This window comes from Plecotus auritus (assembly GCF_963455305.1).
Source record: "Plecotus auritus genome assembly, chromosome: 2".
NCBI classification, from domain to species: domain Eukaryota; kingdom Metazoa; phylum Chordata; class Mammalia; order Chiroptera; family Vespertilionidae; genus Plecotus; species Plecotus auritus.
In genome coordinates, this window is record NC_137771.1 from 81,945,326 (window position 1) to 81,959,838 (window position 14,513).

General features: G+C 40.7%; 1 protein-coding gene across 5 annotated transcripts in view; it reads left to right on the forward strand.

Moving 5' to 3' along the window:
* Positions 1 to 14,513, forward strand: part of KIF13A (kinesin family member 13A) — a 217,167-nt gene that overhangs the window by 137,834 nt on the left and 64,820 nt on the right. For all 5 annotated transcript variants that reach the window (XM_080658276.1, XM_080658277.1, XM_080658279.1 and 2 more), the window contains exons 8-10: positions 522 to 656; positions 1,444 to 1,556; positions 14,074 to 14,185. In XM_080658276.1, coding sequence (XP_080514402.1) covers positions 522 to 656; positions 1,444 to 1,556; positions 14,074 to 14,185 — 360 coding nt within the window. The remainder of the gene's footprint in view (positions 1 to 521; positions 657 to 1,443; positions 1,557 to 14,073; positions 14,186 to 14,513) is intronic.

Genomic DNA, 14,513 nt, shown 5'->3' on the forward strand with positions numbered 1-14,513 from the left:
GTGATCGCTCTGTGAACTTCAGTGTCCTTTATAAGGTTCATTCATCAAACATTGCATAAGAATTCATAGGTTCCAAGTGTTGTAAGGCAGGTGTACAAAGGTGAATAAGGAAAATTCCCTGGAAAGCCATAGTGTTGGAGATAGGGGCAAATAAGTGAGCGTAAATAGCTAGAGTTGTTAAACCCAGAGAGTTTGAATAAAGAAGTTAATCACCATTATTACACATCTGGAGTGCTCAATAAGTATTAGCTCTTTTGTTCCCTAGTAACTTGCAAAGGGAAAAATTGGTAATTAACAGAGAAAAAAGACAATTGTGGGTCAGAAAGAAGGGGGAACATTTCATAAACTAGAAAGCACTGAGGGAGGAGGAAGCTGGACCGTGCTCGGTGAAGGAGGGGGAGGTTTTTATGGAAGGGTAGTGGCGAACGCGTCAGAGGATCATAATTAATACATACATCTGGTGGGCAGGACCGTGGTCATATGTTTTTGCTAATAATGTTTTCCTCGTGCTTTGCCTTTAGGATATTGAGTCACTGATGTCTGAGGGAAATAAGTCTCGGACGGTAGCTGCTACCAACATGAATGAAGAAAGTAGCCGCTCGCACGCTGTGTTCAACATCATAGTCACACAGACACTTTATGACTTGCAGTCTGGGGTGAGGAACTGGGCAGACCCTTTGCTGGCAGTAAAAGATCTTAAAATATCTGCTTGGGTGATGGGTCTTGCGGTTAGGTTTAGCAGCTGAAAATTTTGTGCTGGATCTTCTACGTACCTTGCTTAAATAATTTAATTTCTTAGGTCTTTCTTAATACAGGGTGTCCCCCAAAAATGTATACCCACTTTAACAACTGATAGCTCAATTTTGAAAATAAAATGCATTTTAATAAACAAACTTTATATGTATTCAAATGTGTGTATACATTTTTGAGGACAACCTATATATAACTTTTTTTAATTGAATTTCTTGTGCGAACTCCCTGAAGAGCATCATGATGTCACCAGACAGCCTTTAATATTTATTCTTCCATACTGAAATTCACCTAAAAGCAACTGAGTCTTCCTCACTGTCATTAAGGGGTATTAAAGAGGAAACCACAACATTTAGCCTAAAGAGCACTTTCTCAAAAGAAGAGCAGTTTGACCCGAATGCACAAGAATCCTCGTGCCCTAGTATTTCCTCATAGGCACGTAAAATCTCCAGCTTCCTAAATGCATTCTGGATTGCTTCCTATCTGCCATACAAAATGCTACAGTACCACATCAACTTAAATTTTGACTATGAAGTTGCTAGAACAGATAACTCTGTTTCAAATCTTGAGACGTTTGCCTCGCTGTAGTGGATGGCTGCTCGGTTGCTCTCAGTTACAGTGCTGACATATATGTAGAAATCATTCGGTTTCTGTGTTCACATGCATTGTTTCTCTCTTGTTCCCTACACCTAGAACTCTGGAGAGAAAGTCAGTAAGGTCAGCTTGGTGGACCTGGCTGGAAGCGAAAGAGTGTCCAAAACTGGAGCCGCCGGAGAGCGACTGAAAGAAGGCAGCAACATTAACAAGTAAGGTGGCTGTGCTGCCCTGGAGCATTACAGCCAGTGGCCTGTGTGGCTGGGGGTCAGGTGGCTCTGATCACAGGTGGTTTGGAGTCTATCCCGCTTTAGTAAACGGCGTCGAGGAAAAACAACAGCTTCCTCGATTGAGATGCATGAAGTTATTCAAGCTACGAGGTGCAGCCCTGCCCATACAGTCTACAGATATTTAGTATATCATTGTTTGTAATGTAGTCTTAGGTAAGTGCAAATCACAATTCCATAAATAAAATCATGTAGTAACTCAGGGAGCTTACGCTGAAAAGAAAATCTGCTTTGAATCTCTTCATAAGGCTAATACTGTTTAAACATCAGTACTTCAAAAAACAACAACACTTACCAGTTATTGAATAACTTGCCAAATGGAAATCTCACTATGTGCCTCGAGGACCTACAGTGTGCCCAGTGAGGCAGTGAAGGCTGGAAGCAGCGTGAGGCAGATGTGTAGGAGTTTGCCAGGGAGACAAAGGAGATAAAGGCATCCTCACGGAGCACGCAGCACTGGCACAGACAGTGAAGACTTGTCTTCCAGGAGTGCAGTGTCCCAGGTGGCTCCTGCTGTGCAATCGGAAGTCTCCCTGCTTTCCAGCAGGAGAGGGAGTGGAGTTTGCCTTGAAGAGGGTGAACTCAGGCCAAACTGCCTGAGTTTAACCCTGCCTCCACCACTTATTACATCTGTAAATATCATAGGCAAGTGATTTCACCTCTCTGTGCTTCATTTTTCTCATCTGTAATATGGGGATAATAACCGTACCTACTTCATGGAATTGTTTGGGATTAAATGCCCACAATGTGCTTAGAACAATGCCTGGCACATAGTATGCACTGAGTAAAATTAATTGTTGTAGCTATTGTTTTTATAATTCATATAAACAGTATAATCATTATCTTTATGCCAAGTTCAGCAGAAAGCAGTTTAGTTTTGTACTTGTAATATTTTTGTCTTGCAACATATAACTTGGGGTTTGTTTGGGACAGAAGGTGACAAGAGTTAATCTATTCAGGAACATGTCTGTGCAGCTGGCATTTTAAAATGTTGTTAGCAGATTAGAATTTTAGTATACACCAGTTTAAAATTAGAAGTAAAATACTACCCCCGCTTTCCAATGGACATAGGCGTACTCAGTGCAAAGACTGCTGCTTTAGGAGTTAATCTCTCGTTCTAATAACAAAGGATTTTGCTATGTTTCGTGACATGTTAGGAGCGAGGCTGGCACCACAGCTCTGCATTCCAAAATGAGCTCAGGAACCAGGATGGGAACGCAGAACTGGGAGTGTGAGGGAGCAGGTACCAAGGAAGAGACTGTCAGCCGTCCTAGAGACCTGTCTACTGGTGCTGAGCCATGCCAGCCCTTTGCCTGCTGGCTGGAATTGTGGGGAAACACTGACGATTCTATGCTGTGAATTGTGGGAATTTAGAGTATGGACTTGAAGTGTAATGATCACTAACTCTTATTGACCTCTTGCAACGTGCCAGGCATTATCCTGAATGTTTTGTGTTGCAACTCATCTGATCCTCACATTAGCGTTGTGAAAGGAGTCTGTTACTCCATTTGCAGATGAGGAAACCAAGGCAGAGAGCAGTTACATAATGTGTCCAGGGTCACAAAGCTCTAAGTGTGGATCTGGGATTTGGGTACAGGCAATCTGGCCACAGAGCCCAGGCTCACCACTGTGCTGTACTTGGGGTGACCATGTGTTCTGTTTGCCTAAAAAAAGTTCTGATTGGTACTTTTGTCCCAGAGTAAATATTACCATCGCCTCCTTCGATTTGGACACTGAGTTATGTATGTCAAACTAGACTACCTCAAGGCCACACGATAACATGGTTGTGATCCTCCAGCAACTGGCTTTTTTCCTTAATGATTTATTGAGTTGAATGGAATTCTCTTATATACTAGAGGCCCGATGCACAAAATTCGTGCACAGGTAAGGTCCTTAAGCCTGGCCAGCGATCAGGTTCCCCGCCTCCCCACCTCCTCCTTCCCTCGCTCCCTCAGTGCCCTGCTGCCGCAGCAGCTGGTCACCTGCCATGTTCCGCGCCGCCCCCTGGTGGTCAGTGCACATCGTAGCAAGTAATCAAACTCCCAGTCTCACGGTCAAACTCCGAGGGGACACTTTGCATATTAGCCTTTTATATACTATACTAGAGGCCCAGTGCACAAAATTCGTGCACTTGCGGAGGGGTCCCACAGCCCGGCCTGCGCCCTCTAGCAGTCCAGCAGCACAGGGAGCGGGCCCAAGCCGTCAGTCAGACATCCTTAGCGCTGCTGCGGAGGCGTGAGAGATTCCAGCCACCGCCACTGCGCTCACCAGCTGTGAGCCCGGCTTCTGGCTGAGCGGTGCTCGCCCTGTGGGAGCACACTGATCACCAGCGGGAAGCTCATGCATTGAGCGTCTGCCCCCTGGTGGTCAGTGCGTGGTTGCTCCACCTTTCGGTCTGTTTGCATATTAGCCTTTTATTATATAGGATAGACTAGCAATTTCACAAATGGATGTGTGTATCCCCTGCTGCTAGTCTATGGGATATAATCATCATATTTAGGTTTCTTTATAGTTTTCAGGCCACTCTCACTTGCATTATTTCATGTAAGGTTCATACTAGGTATTTTTTTAAATTTCTGTTTAAAAATGAGGGAACTAATGTTTGGAGACATTTAAGTAATATGCATGAGACAATTTTTTTTTTATTTAAGATTATGTGCTCTCTTTTTTTTTTTAAATATATTTTATTGATATTTTACAGAGAGGAAGGGAGAGGGATAGAGAGCTAGAAACATCGATGAGAGAGAAACATCGATCAGCTGCCTCCTGCACACCTCCCACTGGGGATGTGCCCGCAATCAAGGTACATGCCCTCAACCAGAATCGAACCCGGGACCCTTCAGTCCGCAGGCCGACGCTCCATCCACTGAGCCAAACCGGTTTCAGCTGCATGAGACAATTTAAGCCTCTGCTATGTGTCTGGCACTACAGTAGATGCTGGGGATGCAAAAGGAATTTTGATATTGTTGTAAATAGAATATTGCCTCACTGCCTCCCCTCCCCCCCAAATATGTCAGGTCCTAACTCCAAAAATGTGCACATGTTACCTTACAAGGCAAAGGGATTTTGCAGATGTGGTTAAGTTATTAATATTTTGAAATGAGGAAATTATCCAGGTGGGTCTGATGTAATCACAAGCTCCTTACAAGTGAAAGAGGCAGATGGGAGAACCAGAGTCAGAGTCAGACGGATGCAGCATGAGAAAGACTTCAGTGGCTGTTGCTTGCTTGGAGATGGAGGAAGGGGCCATGAACCAAGAGTGTGGGCAGCCTAGGGAAACTGGAAAAGGCAAAGAAACAGGTTCTCCCCTAGAGCCTCCAGAAGGAGTGCAGCCCTGCTGATAACCTTGGTTTTAGCCTAATGAGACACATTCTAGACTTCTGGCCACCAGATCTATAAGATAAATGTGTTGTTTTAAGCCTCTACATTTATGATTATTTGTTATAGCATGGTTACTGCCCTTGAGGAGCACATAGTTTGGGACAACAGTAAGACACTTCATTTGAAAAAGTGAAAGGAAAGAGGATTTTTTGACAGGATAACATTGAGAAATGCCGTATAACCCAGCATTTAAGCATGGAACTATTTCTTATGACACCTTTCCTAGCCTGTGGATGTCTGCCAAGTTGGTCTTGTGCTCTCCCCAAAATAACTGACTGGAAGGGAGTGGAACTCCCTCCGAACCCTTTCTCCTGAGCCTTAGTCCAGGGCTGTTTTCTTTAGTCCGCACATCTCTCTAATCTCCTTGAGTTGGCACTTATGTGCCAAGAGCCCATTATGGATCCAGGTCTCCACCAGGGGTCCTCCAAGTTCTCAGCATGGTAATCAGTACGTAGTAACTGAATGAATGGAGCATTTTTTTTTTCACAGTAAGACAGTGCTATAATCTGCACAACTGTGTTAGAGGCCTTCATAGAAATTGCGATGCACAATCCCTTACCTGTGATTCCAAAACCCCAAAACTCCCAAAGTGCTTTTTTTCTTCATAGCACACTTGTTGGTAAACTCTCACCTAAACTCTCATGCGGCTATCTCTAGTCTTTATCTATATTTACTAGTGTAATCTTTATTTACTTACTTAACGTTACTATCCGTAAGTTTAACTGTAGAATTATTCATGTATTTTACTAGGGATTGCTGTCCCAGATCCCGCCAGTGGTCACATATAGTGTGTGAACTTTCTAAAATCCAAAATATTAAGATACATGTAGCCCCAAGGGTTATAGATAAGAGATATGGAGCTGCACTTTTTTTATCCATTTTGAAAATATGGTTTGAACACTGAACATAAGGATACAGGGATGAATGAATAAGATAGGACCCTGGCCTCAGGGACTTCAAGGTCCAGTGGGAGCCCTTGAAAGGGCAGCATTAGTACATTAAGTGCCATAGACACTTGCACAGGGTGCAGTGGTAACACGGGTGACAGTACAGCTGGAAGGTCAGGGGGGCTTCTAGAGGAGCTACTGTAGTTTCTTGGTTATAGAAACTAGCCTTATGACCTTTATGTGCCTCAGTTTCCTCATCTGTAAAATGTGGGCGAGGACACAACCCTAAGAGTGGGACTATTAAAAGAATTAAATTAGTTTATCATTGCAAAGTACTTATGACAGTGCCCAGCACATAGCAAGCTCTATATAACTGTGTACTAATAAAGTAAAATAATACAATAAATTGAAACTGCTGCCTGATCGTTCCACAAATGGCTTTTTAAGCCTTAAAATCAGTACCCAGTTGTGTGCTAAAATTAAAGGAATCCCTGATGTTTTCTAAGCTTTGTCTCGGCCTCCTATTTGGGCTTCTATTGATGGGACATTAATAATCCTCTTAGGCAGGCCTGTCAGGGGCATCACACAGACGTTAATGTATGGTTCATGGGCTATGGATTTAGGAGCTTCATCTCTTCTTAAGCTCTTAAGAGGTTTAAAGCGCATGATTCCTTCATTTTTAGAGCTGAGGCTTGTGTGACTTCACCGCCACAGCCTGTTCAGGGTGTGATAGGTACAGGTCATCTGCAGACCATCTTCACAGGGGACTGCATCTGAAAAATCAGTCTGCTGCTCCGCTTGTCTATGGAGGGTTGAATGAGGAAACCTTTCCTTTCTACTGGCATCTGGCTGGTTCAGCTCCCTTGAGAACTCATTTAGATCATGGACACTCTCTAATGCCCCAAGAAATGTCATTGAAATTGGTTCCATTTTAATCTCAGCAATGGCTAGTCCTTAAATGAAAACAACGTTCATCTAATGAGGATTGTTCCCAGTCTCACTTCCATTTCAATTACTGTGGTTAATAATAAAGCGTATACTGAACATCTCTAGAAATGGGTTCTAGTGAACTTGTGCTAGAGATATTAGTATGTGACACACCTAGGGTTCAGTTATATAACTTGTAATAATATAGTAACTTATAAGCTTAATGTTTCCAATATTTCATGTGACTCAGTCCTCCTTTTCTCCTTCTTGAGGACTTTCCAGGAGGATTCGTGTTCATTCCCTCTTGGGAACCCCACTTAAATGGGAATTGCCTGAACTTGTACTTAAGGAGAATAAAAATGGCAGTCAGAGATTCTTGTATATTTACACTTGTACATTGCAGGGAAAATCTGAATAAACATCTTTACATTTAACATGAGAGACCCATAAAGGACAGAGCAAAAATCTGCTCCTTGGGGTACAGTACCCATATATTTGGGAGCAGGTGCCATTTTTACCTCTGTTTCTCAAAGCATTTTTGTGAAATACTAGTTCCTCCAATGGCTTTGAGAAGAAAAGGAGGCCTGGACAAATAATTTTGAGAAAGGCTCCTAGTAAAACCTTCCTTTGTATATTCACAGTGGTAAAGCTCTGAGAAGACCTGAGTAATGAATACCATATAACTCTAACTTATTTCCTGAACTTATCTGATGACAGAATTCTAGGTTTAACATATATTAAAATCTCCAGAACATATTTTCAAAATAACTTGTGTTTGGAAATGTTAGTATATACTTTATTATTACACCACAGCAATTGTGATGGAAATGAGATTGGGAGTGATACTCAGTAGATGAGTATTATTTGAGTTTAATGATTTGCATTAGCCACCAGAAAAGGGTGGTGGATAGAAATGAGGTCTGAGGTATAGGTATAAGGGGTTTTTTTCTTGACAGGTGATGATACTGTCTTTCCCTGTATTTTGCCATTTCTCCTTTATTTTAAGAGTGGGGACTTACCCATTCTTATAGAATGAGGAAAAGTACTAAACTCAAATTCACCAACTTAATCATCTTTCAAGGAATTCTTTAAAAGCCAAGAGCTGCATTCTGCTGTAAACAACAGAAACCAGCTATAGTGAGAACCAAAGGGTGTATTTATTTTTCTCACTTAACAGAAATTCAGAAGCTGCAACAGAACCTTAGAAATGTTGTCAGGCATACAGCTCTGCTAACCTTAGTGTGTGTTCATGTTGTCCTCATAACCTCAAGATGGCTCTACCATTCAGTGTTGCAAACAAGAAGGGGAAAGGAGGAGGAATAAAGGATCACCAGCTCTGTCAGCTGAATCTTGTATCTTTTCTATCCAGAGTACATAGCTTCCTTCAAAGCCCCTCCCAGTAATGTCTCCCTACATCTCATTGGCCAGAACTGTGTTTCATGGCTTCCTCAAGCTGCAAAGCAGTCTGGAAAGTGGAGTTTTTAGCCTGGCACATACTTCTCAATAAAATGAGGGTTCTGTTAATAAGAAGGGCAAGTGGGAGATATTGGGCCAGAAACCACAGAGCATACCAATGATGATTGTATTAGTTCTTTTTAGAAAGAAGTCCATGTTCTGTTCTTCAATGTATTATAGATTCTGTTTTACTCCACAAATACTGAGTGCTTTCTGTAAGCCAGGCACAGTAATTGATGAAGGAATTTCTATGGCAGTAGAATAACCATGTCCTCAAGATGATCAGAATCTAAGTAGAAAGAGATGGAGAAATGGGTGTAATTTGTTTTATTGCACTTTGCTTTATTACATTTCATAGATGTTGGGTTTTTTACAAATTCAAGGCAAGACCCTCCAGCAGCAAAAATATTATGATTCACTTTATTTCAAATAAACTGAACTGAATTGCAGTATCTCCAAGGTATGCCTGTATACAGCTAACTAATGAAGTTTAATAAACACTGTAGTTATGATCTTAGAAAAAGATCTTTGGAAAAATTGGTAAAATAATATATTTGAAATCCATCCTAAACAGTACAGATAACTTGCATCACATTATACCTACTCCTAAGGGCAGGAATCTGGTGGTTACAAAGCTATGTAGGTTGGAGGAATGTGTAGAAGAGGAGAAAAAAGTTGAATTGTGACTTTTTTTTTTTCTCATTGATTGTATTTACTAGAGCAGCTTTTATATTGTTTCTTATCCACCCAAGTTTTACTGTCTTTTTTATCCCAAATTGTCCATTGATATAAATAGGTAGATTTTTGAGAATTTCAATCTTAAAGCATGGCTATCTATTTATAAACTAGTGGCTTGGTGCATGAATTTGTGCACATTGAAAGGAAATTAATTAGAAGAAATATTTTAATATTGCTGTTCACCCTTTCTCTATAATAGAAGTGTCAACCAAATTCACGATCAACAATGACATATCAAAACACACATGTGCGATTGGTGCCAGCGAGAGCTTTGTATGTATCATGCATGCATGAGTCAACTTAGCCTTTTATAGATTTAGAATAAACTTGCTTAATTAGACCTGCTTTCTGATTTAGCTAAACTTTTTCCAGCCCAGTGAAGCACCCCAACTTCTCTTTTAGGTAATTGTCAGCAACACAGCAGTAAATATCAACATGAAGCAGATTATTATTGTAGATCATGCAGGGAGAGCAAAGGGTAAAATACTTAACTGCAGCAGTGTTTGACTATATTCTACGCAGTGAGAAAACCTAAAGTCATTTTTAAGGTCCACGATTTCTTACTTCTTTTCAGCCGGGTCAAGTTCCTAAGCTTTCTAAATCTCCGTTTTCCGGCTAATGAAAAGAAAATAGGATTCCACTGAGTCTCCTATCTACCTACTCCAGGACTTCTGTGAGGATCAAATGAGATGAGGCATGGGAAAACGCTTCACAGACATTTGGTTACAGTGTAAAATGTTTCCACCTGGCTCTAAAGCAAGTCATATTCCTGGGCTGAAAAAAACTCCAAGGAGGCTAGTCGCTAGGGCAGCCTTGGGCAAACTATGCCCCACGGGCCGGATCCGGCTGTTCTGGCTGTTCTATCCGGTTCTCTTGCTCTCCCCTCTGCTCCTTTACTTTGAATTTATATTAGTTCACACAAACACTCCATCCATGCTTTTATTCCGGCCCTCCGGTCCAGTTTAAGAACCCATTGTGGCCCTCGAGTCAAAAAGTTTGCCCACCCCTGAGCTAGGGAGAGGAAGCCAGGTGTTGCTACGTGACATCATTACCCAGATGGACACTTAGCATATTAGCCATAAATATATATATATGTGTATATATATATATATATACATATACACACACACACACACACACACACACACACACACACACACACATATATATATATATATATATATATATATATATATATATATATAGATGTTCTCGCCTTGCCTAACTCTTCCTTCACCTCCAGTCAGCCCCTCCCCATGCTACTCTCATCCCAGCCCAAGAATTGTGCTAAGAGATTTAAAGATTAGGAGCTTCCTTGCTGTCTCCACCTCCAGTAGGTTCAGGAAAGGAGCAGTGCTTTGGTAGAATTAGAATTCTGGAGTAACTTTTTCAGCCCTGAAAATTGGGAAACAACCCCACCCTGTCTCGACACCTGTGAGGCACAAAAGCTGCCCATTGGCCTCCAGCATGAGCAGACAGTAGTAGCAGGATCCATAAATAGTGATTCCGTTATATATTGAAGCTCCCTGGAATAAAGTTCTCATTAAATATGTAAGCCTGTTGCTCACCTTTCACACATTAAGCTTTTATTTTTTAATTTTTTCCAGCTTTTTTTAAAATTGTTTAAAGTATTACAAATAATAGTACATATGTCTCCTTTTCACACATTAAGCTTTTAACAGTTTTTAGGATTCCAGGAGCCCCTGGATCATTGCTTTTGGGTGGGGCCTTATAGGAGTAGTGGTGTGGACCCCTTGTCACAACCTGCTCTCTCTCACTCATCCTGAAGTCCCACCTACCCTATAATTCTTTTCAGTTTGTTCCAAGGAGACCCTAATAGGTTTAGGTTACGTTCTTGTTTTGAATGTGTGCACACTACTAGGTAAAAGGGTGTGGCTTCAACTAATGAGAAACTTCTCCAACTAGATAAGTTATAGAGCAAAGTGCAGGCAGTAACTGGAGTTGTGTAATTCCCATCCAGCTCCACCCCTGCTCCTGAGCTCACATGCTGCACTGGGCTCCCAGAGAGCAAATGGTACGGTGGAGTTTTTCACTCATTTGATTTTATGTTTTATGTTTAGGAGTGACAAAAACTTTCCCTTTTTCCTCTCTACACTGTCAGATTAGGAACTATAAGTATTTGCCACAAGACAACATAAAATTTCGTTCAATGATGAAAAATCCATGACAACCTCAAAACATGTTTTCATATAAAGGGCCATTGTGAACCATAAAGTTGCTAATGATGACCTTTCAGTCACTGAGCTCTTTATAGTTTGTAAGAATTAAAACAACTTCTGCTTCATTTGGTGTATTAAAAATCTGGGGTAGTTCAGAGAATTGTTTTCAACTAAAAAATTTATTTCAATAGTTGTAAAATGTGGAAAATGCCCTATCTTCTATATTCTGTATTAAAGCAGAAATGTATTTTTGCCTTATTGAATTCTTACTTTCATGTATTTCTTACATATCGCATGCAATTTTCTTTCTTAAAGTTGTTAGCTTTGGGAAGATGATTGAACTTGCTGGATTTTTCTTTAATTATTAAAAAAAATTTTAAGCTACATTGAAAAATAATGCACATAACACATAATTTGCCTATTTAAAGTGTATAGTTCAATAGTTTATTATATTCAGAGTTGTACAGCCATTACCACAATCTAATTTTAAAACATTTTAATCACCCCAAAAGAAACCTCATGCCCAAGTCATTCCCTATTGGCCCCATTTCTAGTCCTAAGCAGCTACTACCTCTGTCTCTATAGATTTGCCTGTTCTGGATAGTTCATATAAGTGGAATCGAATAATATGTGGCTGTATTATTTTCCTAGGTTTTTATATATATAAGAGATTATTACCAATTAGGTTGCAAAATTTACTTTCTTATGTTCTGGAGGCCAGATATCCAAAATCAAGGGATCGACAGGGTTTGTTCCTTCTGGGGGCTCAAAAGGAAAATGTATTTTATGCCTCTCTCCCAGCTTCTAGTGGTCACTGGCATTCCTTGGCTTGTAGGTATATCACTACAATCTGTCTCGGTCTTCCCATGCTATTCTCCATGCCTGTCTTCACATGGCCTTCTCATAAGGACACCAGTCCTTGGTTTAGAACCCTCCCTTACCCAGTATGATCTTATCTTAACTACTTTCATCTGCAAGGACCCTATTTCCAAATAAGGTCACATTCTGAGGTTCTAGTGGTCATGAATTTGAGGGAGGGGGACTATTCAACCCAGGATAGTGGCCTTTTGTGTTTGGCTTTTTTCACTTAACATAATTTCCTAAGGTTCATTCATGTAGCTTGTATCATTCCTCTTTTATAGCCAGTAATACTCTGTTGTATGGACATACCACATTTTACTCATCCCTTCATCCTTTGATGGACATTTGGGTTGTTTCTACATGTTAGTTATTATGAATATGCTGTTATGAAAATTCATGTACAAGTTTTTGTGTGGACATGTTTCATTTCTCTTGGGTCAGACTTGTTTAACTTTTACATCTGTCAATTATGATGTATATATTTATGTCACTTGTGGTAATGGCTATTAGTTATTAAAATTCTTATTCATTTTTCTGCCTCTTGCATTTGCTTTGCATTTCAATGACTTTTCAGTAAGTCCCCTTTGGGGAATTAATTATGTTTTGTGGGGAATAGGCTTTTTTCCCTTTCAAATCAATTTCAAACCAGTTGGCATTGGAAAGAAAGCGATCTAGTCTTTCACTTGCTAACTTCTGGTCAATGACTGATTTGTACCCTGCCTTGTTTTTATAATAAGTAGTAACATCTGATTGTTTAAACCAGTGGTCAGCAAACTGCGGCTCGTGAGCCACATGCGGCTTGTGAGCCGTGGTTTGCCGCTCTGTTGACTAATGAGTTTGCCGACCACTGGTTTAAACTATTTTGAATGCACTTTCTCTTTGCTATATCATGTAATCTTCCTTGCAATTCTGGGAGGCCTGAGGCTGCTCTTTTCTGGCTGCTAAATTTGGGATCCAGTTGAATTCCTTTTACGAGAACAATTGGAATGTAACTGTGGCACCAGAGGATGTCCCTCATCCCTCAGTACCACAGATCTGTTGTTTCTAGGTGCTCTTTTCTCCAGGTGCAGAGAACATGTATTAACCACAAGGGAGAGCTCAGTAGCCCAAACCAGTGGTCCTCAAACTCTAGCCTACATCAGAATCACCTGGAGGGCTTGCTGAAGTGCAGAGTGCTGGGTCCCCACTATAAGTTTCTGATTCAGTTGGTCTGGGGAGGGGCCTGATAATGCATTTCTAACCAGGTCCCCACTAATGCTAATGCTGCTGATCCCAAGATCACATTTTGAGATAGGCCAAGACAACTAAACGTATTTATCATTTTGGGTAGCGTTCAACGAGGCCTTCTTAAAATTTAATGTGCGTATGTGTCACCTGGCGTCACCTTTAACTGGTCCTGATTTAGTAGGCCTGGGAGTCTTCAGAGTTGTTTCTAGCCAGCTCTCAGGTGATGCCAATGCTGCTTTGAGTAGCAGGGTTGGAAGAGTAGCCATATGTTGTCCTGTGCATGGGTAGATCTTTGTTTTTGTAATCTATTAACTACGTGAAGTAAACTTACCAGCTTTAAGCAGATGAACAGTTATATACCTTATAACAGGTAGTGGAAGGATGCTTTGCAACTCACATGGTTATTCTGGGAAACAAACTCAGAGGCCAGTATTGCCCAAATTAGACCCAAAGAGTAAATGGTTTAGACTTATGTCATAATATTTGGAGTAAATTAAAGTTTTCCAGTGTGATCTTTTAAATGTACGTTTCTAGGTTCTGAAATGAATGTTTTAGAGGTCCTGTGATTCACCAGAAGATTCTTATAGGAATTCTAAATTCATTATTTTAAATTAATGGAGTTACTTTATGTTTTTCTTTGTCTCAGCTTCTTGACAAATTAATGCAGACTTGATTGTATCAACTTTAAGGCTTTATTCTGCATATTTTATACTTATTACCTATAAGGATTGTTGAAAACAAAATAAACATTCTATAAAACTAATTTTTAAATTATTGTCTTGGCAGATCACTGACAACCTTGGGGTTGGTTATCTCATCACTGGCTGACCAGGCAGCTGGCAAGGGTAAAAACAAATTTGTGCCTTATCGAGATTCAGTCCTCACTTGGCTTCTTAAGGTAATTCAGCATCCAGTGTTTTTCACCAACTAAAAATTAGCTGTGTCAGAGGTGACAGCTGAAACATGTGTGCATAGCTAAATATACAATGAACACCTGACAGTATTGTACTGCTATCCCAATTCCTAGGATCATAGAATGAAAACTAATTTCCATTGCCTTTTATTTCATTACTAGAGGCCAGTGCACGAAATTCGTGCATGGGGGTGGGTGTCCCTCAGTCCAGCCTGCACCCTCTCCAATCTGGGACCCCTCGAGGGATGTCGGACATTTCTATCACAATCCAGGACTGCTGGCTCCCAACTGCTCTCCTGCCTGACTTCCTGAT